General features: G+C 38.8%; 1 protein-coding gene across 2 annotated transcripts in view; it reads right to left on the bottom strand.

Annotated features, from left to right (window-relative positions):
- ATG14 (autophagy related 14) overlaps positions 1–17,623 on the bottom strand; it is a 36,830-nt gene extending 19,207 nt beyond the window's left edge. For both annotated transcript variants that reach the window (XM_028110915.2, XM_028110988.2), the window contains exons 1-4: positions 17,349–17,623; positions 4,400–4,462; positions 3,131–3,173; positions 918–999 (exon numbers count right to left, since the gene is read on the bottom strand). In XM_028110915.2, the coding sequence (XP_027966716.2) occupies positions 918–999; positions 3,131–3,173; positions 4,400–4,462; positions 17,349–17,623 (463 nt within the window). The remainder of the gene's footprint in view (positions 1–917; positions 1,000–3,130; positions 3,174–4,399; positions 4,463–17,348) is intronic.
- Between the last annotated feature and the right edge of the window lie 357 nt (positions 17,624–17,980).

Genomic DNA, 17,980 nt, shown 5'->3' with positions numbered 1-17,980 from the left:
CAAAGTTTTAAACTTGCTCATCAGGCAAGGCACAAACTCAGTAAATCCAGCAATTCTAGGAGGTTCACAGACACCTGGGAGCAAATCACTCATGTGAACATCATGGGAGGATGTGGAGAGAGGGGTAAGTCTCAAGTCCCTACGCTGCTGCTGAACCAGAGCCTCTGGATACACACGCAAAGCTCAGTGGGTAACCAGCTGTCTGTGGTTCTGACACCTCTTCCCCATGCTGCTTTCCTCTCCAGCTCACTAAGCCTGTGAACTCCACAGGAGCATTTTATGAGGACAAACATTTTCAAAGGAAGCTTTTGCTCTATTACATAACACTATAAAATACTTGCTTCTGAAAGCAACGAGCAGACAAGAAAGGGATTCATAAGGTATGATGGTGACTCACTCTGAATTTTAAACAATGATCTTCAGAAATACATGGAATATGTCTAAGGATACAGGATTTCTAAAAGGACTCTCCTAAAATTTGATAACCATTTACGATGAAGGATGAGGTACACAAATGTAAGATTAATACAGATTAAAAGGTGTATGAGACTCACAATGGAGAGAAAAAGCCAATATTCTGTGTTTCTGGAGTGAACTAATAATTATAACTGAGTACCAAGCTTCTTGTTAGCAAAGGCAAATGGAAATATATATTCCTTAACTTTTTTAATTAAGAAAAGTAGTTTATTCAAAGGTCATATTTGTGTGTATATGTATATATAAAATATATATATTTGGAAAAATATTTACTTAAAATCCTTATACAAATGTTTTACAAGAGGAGGAAGGCAAGCAGGAAACCTTTCTAGGTTGCTGTTGCCTGCCCACCCCTCCTTTCTCCGTCTCTCTAGTTTATTAATCCAGTGAAATTCCACCCTAGCCCTTTATTAGGTCTAGAAGGGGGACACATTACTTACTTATTTTCATTTCTTCATTTCCTTTACAGATTGTTTGTTTCAGCTGTTCAATCCTCATCTTGCAGGACATTATTTTCCATCTCTTAAAAAAAAAAGTATGCAATAAATATCACAAATGTTGGTCTCTTATGATTAATATGATTATCTACCTAGGATCACTATTATTTTGAGGCATAACTTAGAAAACACAATGAAGAAAAGACCAATATAATTATATTTATTATAACTTTTGTGACTGACTATGGTGGACTACAAAAAGAAGAAAATGTTATTCTGGTTCTGTGCAGAAGCTGGTAGGAAATTAAGACAGAAAGAAATTCACTTACTTCTTTCATGTGTAATGAGAACAGACAGAAATGGTGAAGTATATTCTCCTAACCTGCTCTGTCCGATATACAGCTAATGATCACATGTGGCTATTTAAAAGTCATCTGAAATTACATAAAATTCAGTTCCTACTCAACACTACCCACATGTCAAGTGTTCAACACATGTGGCTAATGGCTACCATATTGGTGAGTTTAGACATAGAACATCTGCGTCATCACAGAACGTCCTACTATTGCACTGCTCCAAACCCTTCATGCTATTTACTGAGGAGACCATTAACATCACTGTATTATCTCACTAATACAATACACAATTATTACTTGCAAAATAATAAAAACTTCAATAAAAACAGAAGGTTTTCTCCCTCAAGATGAATAAAAGATCAGTAAAAATGCAACCTGGCAGCCAGTTAAAAAGTATGATTACCTATTCTATAATGCCTCTATAAATGTGGATAATTAAAAGCCTAAAACAGCATTCAAGTATTTATGGTGTTTAACACTGGCCGAAGTGGTCTGCTGGTACAAGACACAGAGCAGATTGCTGTGATGTTGCAGCAGCAAAGTGCTAACCGCCCTGACGGAGGGACATTTGAAAACAGACTCGTGGGGACGAATGAACTGATTCAAAGATGAAATGGCCATGGGACGTCTTCACTTTTAAGGGGTTTTAGTCCTTAGGAAGCAATATTGAAATCTTTTATAGAAAAACTAGAAAACAGTACAGGGAATTTAGAAAAACGGCAAAGGGATTCTTTATAAATAGCCTTTAATGGTCTTTTCCCATACAATGTATTTTGTTTCACTTATGTCACATACATTCTTCAAGTATTTAAAAATTATGAATGATGCTTATTGTGAAAAAAAATTAAACATCACAGAAGAGAAAAATACAGTGATCATCAGCCTGACTCCTTCCCATTCTTCAGGGGTAATCTCAATTAAATTTTAATATGTATCTTTTCAGATTTTTTAGAGTATATTTATATTTAAAACACATACACAAATGGAAACATACTTCACCCCAGCCTACTTTTTGTTTGCTCTGTCATTAAAAAAACTCTTGGATATCATTGTTATCAACACATGTGGACTGAGCATTCTTTTGAACAGCTATACTGTATCATTTATTTATCTCATCCTGTTTGATGAGCATTTAAGATATTTATGGATCACTACCCAGGCTCTAGTCAATCATCTTCTTTATCCATAAATCTCTGCATTCCTGTATTTTCTTAGGAGGAAAACTGAATATACCACATGTGCAATTAAAAAAAAAAACAAAAACACACACCCCAACAAACCACTAACTTGTCCTCCAACCAAATACATCAATGTATACTCCTACCAAAACTGAATAAAAGTATTATCAAACTCATTTTCATATGCTGTACTCATTTTTCCCAGTTATGTTCATTTTGCTCAGAGTCTTCAACATACAGAACTTTTAAAACTTTTACATAGTCAGTGAAAATGTTTTCCTTTTATGGCTTATAAAGGTCTGCCCATCTGTAGGTTACATTTATAAATACTCTCCCATATTTTCTTTTAATATTTTTATGAGTTTACTTTTCACATTTAATCATCAATCCATGTAGGGGGTGTGTGTTTACAATGAGTAAGTTTTTTTAAAAAGGATAGTTCATCGTTCTTGTATTCCTATGTCAATACCAGACTTCATACTTATCCTTTATAATGGCTCTATAATTAATTGCCAGTACTCTGGCATCTAGATAAAATATTTGAGGACCCACACTACAAATATATTCAAATAGAGGGCTGCCAAAAAATAATTTAAATTCAAAGTGATACTTTTAAGCACTACCAAATGAAAAGCATGTAACCACAAATATAAATATTATTTAAATACTTCTTACAGCTTACCAACTGATCTGTTATCCATTTTCCTTCCATAGCTTTTAACACTCTGCACAGAGAAAAGACAATCATAATTATATTTTGTGAAACTCAAAAATGTAAAATCAACATCTTTTTAAAGTAAGTTCTTAAAAATGTCTGGAAATACCAAAGTGAGACTCAAGCATTCAATAATGTTTTCCAAGGGTGCCTGGCCAGTCAGTGGAGTGTGCGACTCTTGATTTTGGGGTTGTGAGTTTGAGCCCCATACTGGCTGTAGAGATTAAATCTTTAAAAAAATAAAAAATAAAAATGTTTTCCAAATTCCCTATTCTCTAATTTTTTCCCATTTCCTTCTTTTTGCACTTTTAATACTGCCCAGAACCTTTCTGTAAACATTCACAATTTCTAATAAGAGCCAGAGCCTTTGTCCTGTCATAAATCATTTCTATGAGTCATAATTATTAATAATAATAGTTACAAGAGAATTCATAATCTAAAATGTGATGCTCAGTTCCCAAAGAAATGGCACAAGCTGGCACCTGTAAAAACCTGTCCTATGAAGTGTTCTACGGAAGAAATAAAAGTTTCTGTGATTAAATTAGAGAAATGACTTAAATAAATCTAAGCAGGGTTCTGTAATGCAGGACATCTCAGAAGATTTACTCTGCTCATAAATGTTTTCATAGACCTGGAGTGCCTCTGGAGAACAGTGACTAGGTCAGTTTGGGACAGAAGATTCTACAGGACAATTCTCAAATCCAGAGGGTGAGATTCATCAGGGGTGCTTGTTAATAACTCAGATTCCGGGACCTTGCCCCCCACCCCAGACCTAGAGTCAGAATATCTGAGGATAGGATTCCGAGAATCTGCATTTTTAACCTTTACCTCAGCTAATGAATTCTAATGTAGGTGATACGCAAGACCACGCTTTGCAAAACGCTGATCCAGAAGAAGAAAGATAAATGGAAGACTTGACATCTTACAGGAACCACCACTTATTTGCCTGTTCTGGACCCATTTGCTGCACATCAATTATCTGGGCCAGGGGTTTGACTCATCAGTCTAGTCACTGAGTGCCTGCTGCGAAGGCACTGGGTCTGATCCCAATGTTTTCTAGGAACCTGATAATCTCTCCTGTTTTGCTTCTCCCACATGCACTGCTCTTCCAAACTCTGAGACTGTATCCTAAATTCAACAAGTGAGCAATCCATGTATCTACATACCACAGCACTGAATTAAACCACACGGTGACAAGAGAACCTCCACACGCAGAAAAGCAAAAGGGAAACTCACTCTTTTTGAAATTCTTCTTGCTTGCTCTTAAGTTGGCTTAACCTTTCTTTCTTGTCTACAAACCTATAAGAAAAAAATGTAATGTTTTATTTAAATGTTCATTCTTTTCAGTTCAGTGAGATTATGCAAATTCCTAAGAGCCAATCCTTTCTGTAGATTCATCTGGAGATGTCCTGGTCCTGAAAGTAAACACACATCTTCTCAAGGCAGTGCGCACATAGCTGCTTATGCCACTTGCTCACTTTAAAACTAAGTTCAAATTCTCAACTTTAAAATTCTTTCATGGGTATATAAAATATGTCTAGAAGCCACCCCCCCCCCCGCTCAGATTAAATTATCTTCCAAAACAGGCACATCAGAGCACTAGAGTGAATTTGAATTCAAGGAAATTGAGGCTTCTAACATAAACATGATTTTAATTTAGCTTAATTCAATCCTGCTCTCACCTATAAATTGGTTACTTATAATTTTTAAAGTACAATTTTTTTCCTTACTAATTTTATTGCTAGTCCTTATGGACTAACAAGTTATTTAGTACAAATTATCAAAAGGAAGGGATATCACATTGCAGTTCATTTTCTCTACAGTTTTCTCCCCTTACCCTTTTCTTCCAGTTACCTTATTTAGGGTTTAGTCTGCTTTTTTTTTTTCTTTGCACAGTTTAAGATGGAAACTTAGATCATCCATTTTAAGCCTCTCCCTTTTAAATATAACCATATAAAGTTATAAATTTCCCCCCAAGTACTGTGTTAGCTAAACCCCAAAATGTCTGATAGGGTATATTTTCACATCATTTGGTTTGGAATTCCTAATTTTCCATAAATTCCTTCCTTGACCTCCAAGTTCTTTAGAAGTATAGTGCTGAATTTCCAGATATATGGGTTTTTCTAAGTAACTAGTTGTTTTCCATTTTCTGACAGAATATACTCTATGAGATTTCAATCTTTTAATTTGAGAGTATCTTACGGCCTTGCATCTGGTCTGCCCTGGTGAAAAGTTCCCTGTGCACCTGAAAGAATATGTATTCTACAGGCTTTGGGTACTGTGTTCTAGAAATGTCACCAGCTGAAGGTGATGAAGAGTGACGTTCACATCTTCTAGATCTGTGCTATTCACTAAGATAGCCACCAGTCGCATGTCCTGAGTACCTAAAATGTGGCTTGTTGCTTAATAAGTATCTGGGTTAAAAAAAAAAAAAATTATATGACTAACATCATGCAACTGACTTTTAAACAAGCTAACAGTGGCTTGCTATTTTAAAAAAACATGATAATGCCATATGCTATAGTAACATAGTATGGAATCCAAGATTAGGTTTTTGGCTGTCTCCCAAATTCCTAGCCTAAATGAAAACAATCTAACAGAATAGTAACAACCCTAGAATCGCTTCCTTAAAATGGTCCAGACTAATAGCAGTCTAAAATATTTCTAAAACCTCATGTTTGAAACATATCCAAATATAAGTACTTCAAAATGGAAGGGATCAATAGATAAATGGATAAAGAAAACGTGGTAAACATACATGCTAGAATACTACTACCAAGAAAAAAGAATGAGACTTTGCCATGTGGGGCAACATGGACAGACCTAGAAGGTACTACACTAAGTAAGTCAGTCAAAGAAAGACAAATATCATATGATTTCACTTACATGTGGCATCTAAAAAACAAAACAAACACGAAAATACTTAAATACAGATAACTGGTGGTTGCCAGAGGGAGGTGGGAGAGGGGAAAACAAAACAGATAAAGGGGAAGTTTATCAGTTATGAAGTAAATAAGTCACAGAGATGAAAAGTATAGCACAGGGAACATAGTCAATAATACTGTAGTAACACTGTATGGTGTATGTGACAGATGGTGACCACACTTACTGTGGTGAGCACTGAGTAATGTACAGAAGTGTCAAATCAATGTGTTGTACAATACACATGAAATTATTTTAACATTCATGGAACACTACATCAAAAACTAATGATGTATGGTGATTAACATAAAATTAAATTTAAAAAACAAAAAAAATTTAACATTGTAAGTTAATTATACTTCAATTTTAAAAAGAGACAAAAATGGGAGGGATAAAATATTCTAATTATGACCCCATCATTTAATAGGCAGTCACTGAAAATGTATAATGTATGTTAAACAAAAAAAGCAAATCAAGTGATATTATATACTTGTGTGACTAAATTAAAATTAGATTAAAAATTCAATTCATGGGTGGCTCAGTCGTTAAGCATCTGCCTTCGGCTCGGGTCATGATCCCGGGGTCCTGGGATCGAGCCCCGTGTTGGGCTCCCTGCTCTGCGGGAAGCCTGCTTCTCCCTCTCCCTCTGCCTGCCACTCCCCCTGCTGTGCTCTCTTTCTGTCAAATAAATAAAATCTAAAAAAAAAAAAAAAATTTTTTTTTTAAATTCAGTTCCTCAGTTGCACTAACGACACTTCAATAGCCACTTACGGCTGGTAGCTATCTTACTGGACAGTGTAGACAGACAACATCACTGCAGAAAGTTATACCAAGTAGCACTGCAATGGCCAGTAAGGTAGTAAGTGCATGAAATAGTAAACACTCAAAAACCAGTGTAGAATTTAGACAAACTCATAGACTCATCCATTAATTTATCAGGCAACTTACAACAAAACATCTTCCAGAATAATAAATCTAATTATATATTCTGCAGCTGTGTACTCTCTGACATATTGTTATATGCTTCCATCTCCACATATCAAAAATGAGAAACTAATGTGGTATTTACTTCTACCTCACTGAGGCAATATGGTGATTCATGTTCTGATAACCTGCAGGAGGTGACAAACTCACAAGACTCATCAAACCAGGCAAACAAAGACTGACAATGGAGGATAAAATCTTGCTTTTAGAGGCTACAAAAGTTCTCCCTTCAGATCTGTTGTAGAAATATCACTTTGCACTAAAACAAACTGGGATGACAAACAACCTTGTCCAGCTTTATACTGAGCTGGTTCTCTTGGGCTTCATTAAAAAACTTAAAATGTAAATATACAGTTGCCAGCAGGAATAATAAACAAAGGACAACAATTCCTACTGTATCAAACACTTCATGAGTAATGTTATTCTTCATGAAGGAAATTAAAAATAGGTGGTGTTAACAGAGCTAAACAGCAGATGAGATCAAGGAATGTGGCTGGGTCAGCATTTCAACTGCTCATCTGCACACTCATCCATTCTCTGCATTCTCCGTCCCACCACTCATGGAAAGATAAATTCATTCCACAATTCTGTGCTTTCTCAATATGGTTTCCAAGAAATAGATTAATGCAGTCATCATATTCAAACTAGATTTTCTTTAAAGATTGTATTCATTCGAGAGAGAGAGAACACAAGCGGAGGGGCAGAGGGAGAGGAAGAAGCAGACTCCCCGCTGAGCAGGGAGGGAGCCCGACCGGTGGCTTGATCCCAGGACCCTAAGATCATGACCTGAGCCGGAAAGCAGACACTTAACCAAATGAGCCAACCATGGGCCCCCAAACTAGGTTTAAGGATACAAAAAAAAGCAGGGAGGAAAGGAATATTTTTTGTACTATCTTTCAGAAGTGGGGTTTATCACAAAATATCTTGTGTCTTTTTCCATGTCAGAACATACAAACTAATTTCATTCTTTAACAAATACACAGAATTTCAGTGAATGGACATCCTGTAATCTATTTATATGAACTCCTATTGATGAACATTAGCATCACTTCCAAATTTTCACTATTATCAGTAATGTTGTAAGTGAATAGCCTAGTGCACAAATCTTTAAAAGCTTTTAGGTTTCTCCAGAAATTCCTATAAATAAAATAAACTGCTGGGTCAAGTATTCACATGCAAAATTCTGGCAGTTATCTTTAAATTTCCTCAGAATCATTTCATATAATTTACAACCCCACCAACAGCTGAGTAACAGAACCTGTTTTATCTCACTCTCTCCAAACTGCACACTTCTTTTTAGTCTTTGCTAAGCTGATCGGCCCCCCACCACTTCCGCCCAAAGATCATAATCCATTCACTTGCTTTTCTTTATTTCACTATTAGAAATGTTGAACACCTTTTCCTATCTTGTTGGCTATTTACTTTTCTTTTGTTGTTCCTCTATGTCTTTTATTTTCCTATAGCTTTTTTAAGAATTAGGGAAATTAGCCATTTTTCTTTCCAACATCTTGAAATTATTTTTTCTCACTTTGCTTTCTGACTAACGTGTGTTTCTGCTCTACAGAACTTCCCAAACTTTTATGCAGATACATTGAGCAATTCTTGTTGCAAAATGGCTCTAGTTTTGTATTGTTTTCTGAAAGGAATCTGCCAGTGAAACTGTACCAGGCACTGGGGCTTTTACAACACTATATTTTCTCTCCCAATTTAAAAATGCCTTGTATTTACCAAAACCCTACATACTTAGAGTTGTGTTTTTCTTCCCCTCTAAAAAAGTACTTCCTTAAATGGACTTTGTCTCCTAAATTCTCCCATACTTTGCAACTATGATTTTTTGTTCCCCATTAAAAAAGTACTCCCTTGGGCGTGCCTGGGTGGCTCAGTCAGTTAAGCGTCTGCCTTTGGCTCAGGTCATGACCCCAGGGTCCTGGGATCGAGCCCCACATCAGGCTCCCTGCTCAGCTGGGAGTCTGCTTCTCCCTCTCCTTCTTCCTGCCATTCCTCCTGCCTGTGCTCTCTCTCTGTGTGTCAAATAAATAAAATCTAAAAAAAAAAGGTACTCCCTTAAACTAACTTTTAAACAGTCCCCCTGCAGTGGAGACTGATGAGAATAGGGGCCCTGGTCCCATAGTGCCGGGGTGATACCAGCGTCGGCACAAAGCCCAGCTCAGTGCGTCATGCCTCTCTGGGCTGACCTGGGGATGGGTTAGAGCCGGCTCTGTGAATGGAAAGAAGGCATGCCAGGCAGAGGGAACTCTGCTGTTTCACAAAGCAAAGAGCTAATTTGTCCTGCATGAAAGCATGTCAGCACTGTGGGTAGGATAACAGGGTTAGGGGTGTGCTAATGAGGCATCAGTTAGGACCGTGAGCCATGTCTCTCCACACCGTTCCAGGGCCACAATCACAGGCAACTGAGTAGATCTACCCACAGGTCAGACTATTCATACAAATCTGCTCCATACCACCAGAAAAACAGCACCAGGGTGTGTACTCTATCAGGGATCCACATTATTAATTCTGCTATTAATTCTAGGTGATAATTAACATCCTCATAACACCCATGACTTGAGAATTTAATATGTCCTAAGCATGTCCTTTCCTAAAATAACTCTAATCCCTCCATCTGCCTGCCCAGTCCTTGCCCTCATCCTAGGAATGTAAGGATGAATTTACATTGTGCCTAAGAATAGAGCAACAGAAAAGTCTAAGAGTTCTAGAAACACTAATGAATTTTAAGAAAGGCAAAAAATAATAACAACCATTCAGATGTGGAGTTGAGAGCCTTAAAAATATTAAACCCTTTGAACCAGTTATTGCAGTTCAAAGAAACAGATCAGAGATGAGGAAGATTTATATCTGAAGGCACCAATCATGAAATCTTTCATAATAGCAAAAATTGGAAACAATGTTCAATAGGAGAACAATTTATCAAATGATACTATATTGCCATGCAGGACATCATAATATTTTTGAAGACATGAACATGTGTTTATGAGATGCTGGGTTTAAAAAAAAAAAAGGTGCATCACACTATAGACACATGGTATGATTCCAATGAAAAAATCTGTAAGCACACACACATATGCAGAGCAACAAGGCTGGAAGGAAATATAACAAATTATTAACAGAGAGGCGAGAATATGGGTAAAATTCTCCTTCAGGTATTTTATTTTAGAAGTTTTCTACAATAATGGTATGTACATCTACAGTCAGAAAAAAAAGATCCCAATCAATCAAAATTTCTCATGCTTCTCCTCAGAGGATCAAATACACTATCATAATCCCTTAGAAGTACCTAAATTCATAGGTATCCTGAGACAGATTATAGTCCTTGGGTTCCTTAAATCTAAAAGGGGGGATGAGCACTAACAGTTTTTAGGTCTGTGGTGGAGATTTCCCATCTCTGATCTGGGCACAGGTTTGTTAGAAGAATTAATGATAATTTCTGGCTCTAGAAATAAGGCAGTGGGGTTTCCCAGGCAAAAGTGAGAGCACAGATCTCTCTCTCATATAAGCAGAGATGGTTATAGAACTAAATATTTCTTCAATTAAGATACTAACATGGTAAGAATTCCTAGTCATTAAATTTTTCTTCCTTAAATTCTTTAGGTATACAACGGTATGATGTTTATGGACAAATGCAATATGGGAGAAAAAAATCCTTATCAGGATGGTTCTTTTATCTTATGTTAGAATACTTAGAATATGAGAAAATATGGTAAAAATATACTCTACTGGCAGGAATGAAGGTTAAGTCATTAAAAGAAAATAGAAACAAAGCACTGTTTAGTTTCCTCACTTATAAAACAAGAATAAGGCTTATCTTACTTGGTTACAAGAATTAAATAAGATAAACGCGAACATAAGGTACAGGCCACTTTGCACATAATATACCCTAGTTTCCCTTTTTCTTCATTGCAATGAGTGATTTTGCACTTAATCTTACTAATGCATTAAACTGAACTCCATATATAAAAATATAGTTCAACTCTGGAAGTGAGTTTAAGAATTAGCATAGCCCAGGAATAAGATACAAATACCCTGAATTTCCTCATGTTAAAAACAGGTTAATATCTCATGGGTTTGTGGTAGGGAACAAATAAGATAATAAATGTGAAAGCCTTTTATACATTCTAAAAGGATAGTGATAAGAGTAGCCATAGATACTGACTGAAAACAGAAGTTGTATTTTTTTAGCAGATGTGCAAAAGTGGTATAAATACAATTATCAAGCTGCATGGGATGGGAGTTGAGTTCCTTCTTGAAGGACACAAACAGAAGAAAGGTTGCAAAACTCTTCTAAAGATGGGGAATCTAGCCACCTGTGGAGCTTTTGTTCTGCTTCAAATGTAGCTTGGGAAATGAATTGTCAAGACAGTAGATTCTTACAGGCTACAGTGACTGACAACCAAAAAGATCTGGAGAACAAAAATATCTAAAGAATAATTTTTTGGGGGGGTGCCTGGGTGGCTCAGTCGGTTAAGTGTCCGGACTCTTGATCTCAGCTCAAGTCATGATTTCACAGTGGTGAGATCCAGCCTGGGGTCTGGCTCTGTACTCAGTGGTGAGTCAGCCTGAGATTCTCACCCCCTCTCCCTCTGAGCACACGATATCTCTCTAAAATAAATAAATCTTTTTAAAAAATAAGAATAATTTTTTGGATGTTGCGTGTGTCTTCCCCTTGAAATCTTCAGTACCATCTAAAATTTTCTGCTTGTCCCGTATCCCACCAATTTATTCAGCACCTGTATTTGTTTCCTGGTAGAAGTGTAACATATATTCTTAAAACTCATCAGTGAAGATAATGCTGCATCGTTCCTGAAAACCTACTTATAAAAGCAATATTCATATGCTTATAAATGTCTTTCTTTTCTGACCCACAAGTTAAAATAACTGGTTCCTAAACCAGCAGGCAGATTTTCTGGGGTGCTATAGTCTCTGGTTATCCTCAGATTATGTTCCCCATCTCCTTCCTATACCTATCATAAACTGGTAACCAATTTCTTTCCAGTCTTGAGTGGAAAGATAAGTTTAACTTGTCAGTTATCTATTGGGTAACAGTATTATTTCTGGTGTTAAATAAATGTAAATCCAGAAAATTACGTTCCCGTAAAAAGCCCTGTAATTTAAAAAATGTTAACCAAATGTTAACCAAAATCCAAGTAAGACTGTGTTGAGAGAACTGCCTTAATATCATTCCTGTTCATCTCTTAAAGAAGTACACAAGTTAAAAGGCAGATGAAAATCAGAGAAAAAAGTGGGTATTGTTTTAGGATTGTAGCCAAGGTGGGAAGTGAGCACAGGACAGTGCGGATGAAGGTACCAAGATTATGAATCTTCCCACTGAACAACAACAAAATATTCATTTAGATATTTTTCAATCTATCTGCCAAGCTCATTTAGTCCACAAAATTATATGAAGACCCATGTTCCCTTCTTAGGAGTCAAAGGAACTAATTGTTATGAGGTAGACTGCTCATTGATAGCTAATTTTCTTTGAACTGCTCAACCATTAAAACCTTTACATTCAGCTAGTCTATTAATGAAGCCCGAAAAAATAAATTTACAAGACCTTTGATATACAAAGTTATCACACTTGATATACAAAGTTATCACATTCAAGATCTATGTAGGCACAGCTAATTTGGCTAATTTACCAAAAAGAAATCAGAGGTTAAACAAGGGTTTTTACTGGGGGTTGCAGGAGGGGGGGGGATGGGGTGGCTGGTGATGGACACTGGGGAAGGTATGTGCTGTGGTGAGCACTGTGTATTGTGTAAGCCTGATGAATCACAGACCTGTGCCCCTGAAGTAATACATTCTATGTTAACAATAAAAAAATAAATAAAAATAAAACAAGGGTTTTTAAACTGTGCCGTGTCCGCATTTCCAAATGTTTTCCTCAAGTTAGTGAGGGGTTTTTCATAAAGTACAAGGAAAAAGAGTCTGAAGGCAGCAAAGCAGAGAATACAAAATTTTTCATAAATACTGAAGACAGTAGAATATTTCACAATCAAGCTATGACTAAGGCTTATTAATATTAAATGTAAAATTTTATTTTATTTATTTGACAGAGAGAGAGACAGCGAGAGAGGGAACACAAGCAGGGGGAGTGGGAGAGGGAGAGGGAGAAGCAGGCCTCCTGCTGAGCAGGGTAATTCCTTGAGAGCAAGAGACCTTTCTCCTGTGAAAGTGCCAGGATATTTTATGCAGATAGCTGTGCCCACTGAGAGCTCGTTAAAAATGATTTGACTATTAGGACAGTGGTCCTGGGTCTTAAGAGATTCTTACATCCTACCAGATGTTGGGCACTGTTCTGGGGAACAAAGGAAAACAAAACAAAACATTCCACTTATTAAGGAATGCACATCTGGGAAAAGGGAAAGATGGAGAATGAAGTGAAGCAGGCTGGGCAGACCACTGTGGCAGTCCTGTCATCCCTGAGCCCTGAAGTTTCTTTTTTTATCTCTAAAAATTTTGAATGGTTCTGGTATTTGCTCTTCATTTTTCCGCTTGGTCGGAAAACAAATCTGTGATTACACACCCCCTTCTGAAAATTCACTTTAATGTTCAGATTTAGCAAAAAATTTCAATCTCAGTTTTTAAAGTGGTATTACCTTTGCCATTCTTTCAACAACACACCTACCCTGTACTACCTGCTGCTGCTACACTCAGCATCGGTGATCCAACTGAACAAACCCAGAATTCATGCTTTCATGGAACTACATTCTGGATGCAGATACCTTCTTTGAATAAATAACATTACATATCATGCTCAGTACCATAAAAGAACTGAGTATTGCTACAGAAAATGATGGCGTGGCAGAGGGGAGATGAAGTGGGAACATACCTTAGTGAAGGTCAGGGAAGGCCTCACTGAGAAAGTGACATTTAAGTTGAGACTTGAAAGACAAAGTGGCACTCAGGAGGAAAAGTGTTCACGCACAAGGAACAGCAAGGGAAAAGGCCCAGTGGTGGAAAAGTTTCATATGTTTGAGGATTCCTGACTACGGAGAAGTATGAAGGAACATGGCATGAGTTTATTTTCTGAGTGCTTAATATACGCTAGACATCATGCTAAGTATTTCAATGCACGCTCTTATGTCATCACTACCAAACCTATGAAGTTAGATTCCCCCTCCCCATTTTCAAAAGGACATGAACAAGCATAGGAGAGATTAATAAACTTGTTCAAAATCACATAGCAAGTGGTGGAGTATGGATTCAATTCAATGCAGCATGAATGCAAACTTACAGCCAAAGTTAGAAAATAAGCAGTAGACAAATCAAATGAAGCTTTATATAAAGCCACAGTAAGGAGCTTGAATTTTATTCTAAATGCAGTGGAAAGCCACTGAGAAGTTTAAACAAAACAGTAATATTATCTGATTTACATTTCTGTGGCTGCTGTGTGGAGTTGTATGGGTAAATGAAATGAAACCAATAAATAGGAGAGAAACGATGGTTGTCTGGACTAGAAGTAAACCAATTCAAGGTCTATTTCGGAGCAAATCAAATTAGCCTTGCCAATGATTTGGAGACATAGAATAAGAAAAAAGGGAAAGTCTAGAATAACTCCCAGGTTTGTGGGTTTAGTAACAAATAGATCATGATGGATAATCATGAAATGGTTTAGGATCAGACTACGTTTAGGAAAGAGGGATAGTGTCATTCAATCATTCAATAAATCTTTATTAAGCTTCTAATACGTGAAGATACAGCAGAGTACAAAACTGATAAAGTTTTGTCTTCACAGAGCTTCCACCACTGGAGTGGGGGGCAGGCAGTTAGACAAAACGATATGTAAACCATAAGATAGTGCTAAGTGCTATGGAAGACAACAAAGCAGGTTAAGTGGGAAAGGAGGTTACTATTTTAATTAAATGGTTAGAGAGAGCTTCTCTAACGTATGAGCAGAGGCCTGAAGAAAACAAGGGAAGCCACCCTGAAGATTTCTGGGAGAAAAGAGTTCCTGGCAGTCTCAGTAAGACTGCATTGGCCCTGAGGCAGGAGTGTTCTTTGTCTGTTTGAAGACTGGCAGGGAGGCCAGGGTGGTATAGCAGAGTAGGTAAGGGAAAAAAGAAATCAGAGGGGAACAGACAATATGGAACTTTTGTTAAGGATTTCGCCTTTTTTACTTTGGGTAAAACAGGAAACCCTTGCAAGACTGAAGATTTGAAGAGTGGAGGAGTGGTGTTACTTCAGCTGCAAGATGGAAATTACACTATAAGGGAGCAAGGGTGGAAGCAGAGACTCAAGAAGCAATAATCCTCTGGTGGATCAGACCAGGAAATAGAGAAAGGGTCAGATTTAGATAGGTTTTTTTTTTTTTAATTTTTAAAAAAGATTTTATTTATTCATTTGAGACAGAGAGAGAGCATGAGCAGGGGGAGAGGGAGAGGGAGAAGATGTGGGGCTTGATCCCAAGTCCCCGGGATCATGACCTGAGCCAAAGGCAAACGCTTAACCATCTGAGCCGCCCAAGCTCCCCTAGACGGGTTTTTAAAGAACAAACAGGATTTCTTGATGGGATTAGATATGATGGCATTAGGAGAAGAGTCAAGGAAGGATAGGCAGTTTTTCTGGACCTGTATCAAAGAAGAATGAGGTTACCATTTACTGGGTTGGTTGGGATGAGCATGGGAAGAAAAGATTTATCATGGAAAACCATGAATTCAGTTTGCCATATTAAAATGGAGATACTTATTACAAATTTAGAAACATGTTGAGTAGGCAGCTGCTTACTGGATCTCAGAGAGGTCTGGGTTGGAGATACAAGTCTGACAGGCAGTCTTTAACACACAGACATTATTTAAATCATGCGAGTGGATCTGGGAAAAAGTAGAGACAGAGAAGAGGGGCCTGAACTGCACCCTTGATAAACTCCATCAGTTAGACATTGCCATCTCATGCCTAGTAGTCTTATAGTAAAACAACTGGTTTAATTTTGAAAGCTATCATTTATTGCACCAGCAATTTCTAAAGCCATCAAGTGCATCAATGAGTCACAGTAATGAACTAAAAAGATATCATACAAAATCCAAAAGAGAAACTCCATTTATGATCAGAGAAATACTAGGAACTCAAAACGTTTCCAAATATAGAGATTGTACAATCCTGTTAAGTGCATGATATATGATATACTCAGGCTGTCTGGATTTTAATTCTGGTCCCTCTGCTTATTATTTGTGTGACCAAGGCAAGGCACTTACTGGGCAGTTTCCTCAACAGTAAGTTGGAGATAAAAACGTATTGGGTTGTTGTAAATGAATACCTGAACTTTCGCTCTCAGAAAGTTACCTTACCGTCAATGACACTAAATCACTGAAACAAAAATTGAGATCCTGCAGTTAATCACAGGAATTTTTCAATTATCTTTTTAATTTTATTTGTTTGCCAGAGAGAGTGTGTGTGTGAGTGCACAAGCACGGGGGGCAGCAGGCAGAAGGAGAAGCAGGCTCCCCGCTGAGCAAGGAGCCCGATGCAGGGCTCGATCCCAGCACCCTGGGATCACTACCTGAGCCGAAGGCAGACGCTCAACCGACTGAGCCACCCAGGTGTCCCTAATTTTCCAATTATCTTAACCAGACCCTAGCAGCTCTGTGTTTAGATTTCAAAACAAGGCCAAAACATGCTCCGAAATTCAATTCTCTTAACTACGGGCTTGCTTACGCCCCCCAGTCTGGATTTTTAAATAAAGCCAAAACACATCGCCAAATGTCTTAATGTCCAAAATAATCTTCGGAGGCAGAGAGGGGGAAAGGGAGCAACTAGCTAGTCCTAGTTCACACATCAGAATAAGCATGTCTCCTAACAAGGTCCAGCTGTGACACAGGGCACCATGGCCCGAATCCTCCTTAACCAGTCATTTGATTCTCTCCTGGTCTCTCCTCTAGAGAATGAACGTGCTTTCGAAGATAAAGGTTAAACCAAGCTTTTGAATGGAAGTCCAGCCAAGTGCCGAGAATCCAACTCTATGACAGCAATAGGGGAAGACTTATCCAGAGTCACCAACTATCTCTTACCTTTAGTACCCAGGAGCACCGTGGGGTCAGACTCTTCTCGGGTGGGTTAGTGGAGAAACCGCGACCCTCCCTCTTCTGGTCCCACCCCCGACCCCCGGGAGCAAAGCGCCGGCGCAAAGCTGCTACCCTCCCGATATCCCCCTCCTCTCGCGGAGCTCCGGGCCCCAGACCCGGGCCCCAGGCCCCAACCTCCATTCGCGGAGCGATAGGAGACACCCGGGGAAGAAACAATAGAGCCGCGGCGGCTGCCGTACCTCTCCCGGTCGCGGCCGTCGAAGTAGACGAAATCGCCGTTCTGGACGCACTTGGCGCAGGTCAGCCGCCGGCGGGTGGTGTTACACAGTGGACACCGCTCGACCGCCACGTACAGCCCCTCCGCGTCGTCCACGGAGTCCACCAAGTCCCGGGCGAGCGGCCGGGGCCCGCAGGCAGGAGCCTCCGGCGCCCGGGCTCCCTTCCCACTGGGAGACGCCATGATGGCCGGAGAGCAGAGCCAGTCACGTGGGATTTTGTTTTCAACCAGGTGCATCCTGGGCGAGGAGGAGGGGCCTGGGGAGGCGCCGAGAGGGCGGGTGGGGTCCGGCGAGCCTCTTGCCCAGCCTCTCGGTGCTCTTGGCCAGGCGGGCGGGGGGCGCTGTTGCTTTTCCTGCCTGCAGAGGGGCAGCCAGCCCGAAGCGTGGAGAATTAGGTTAGAGTGGCGAGTCAGCCAAAATGTCATCATTCTCTTGATCATGCCAAGGCTACAAGTTAACGCCTCAAGCTTGTGCAAGAAATAGTAATACGATGCCCTAGGGATTCTGGGAAAACGGATTGGGAACAAAATAAGGGAATTTCTTTAATTCGCTATGGGTGCTTTTAAATTTGCTGAAAAGTACAGCAAAATCGG

Source organism: Eumetopias jubatus, unplaced genomic scaffold (genome assembly GCF_037043125.1).
Source record: "Eumetopias jubatus isolate StellerSeaLion01/CBP00866 unplaced genomic scaffold, mEumJub1_p1.0 scaffold_7, whole genome shotgun sequence".
NCBI classification, from domain to species: domain Eukaryota; kingdom Metazoa; phylum Chordata; class Mammalia; order Carnivora; family Otariidae; genus Eumetopias; species Eumetopias jubatus.
The sequence above is the reverse complement of the archived record's forward strand: the minus strand, read 5'-3'. Positions and strand labels throughout refer to the sequence as shown.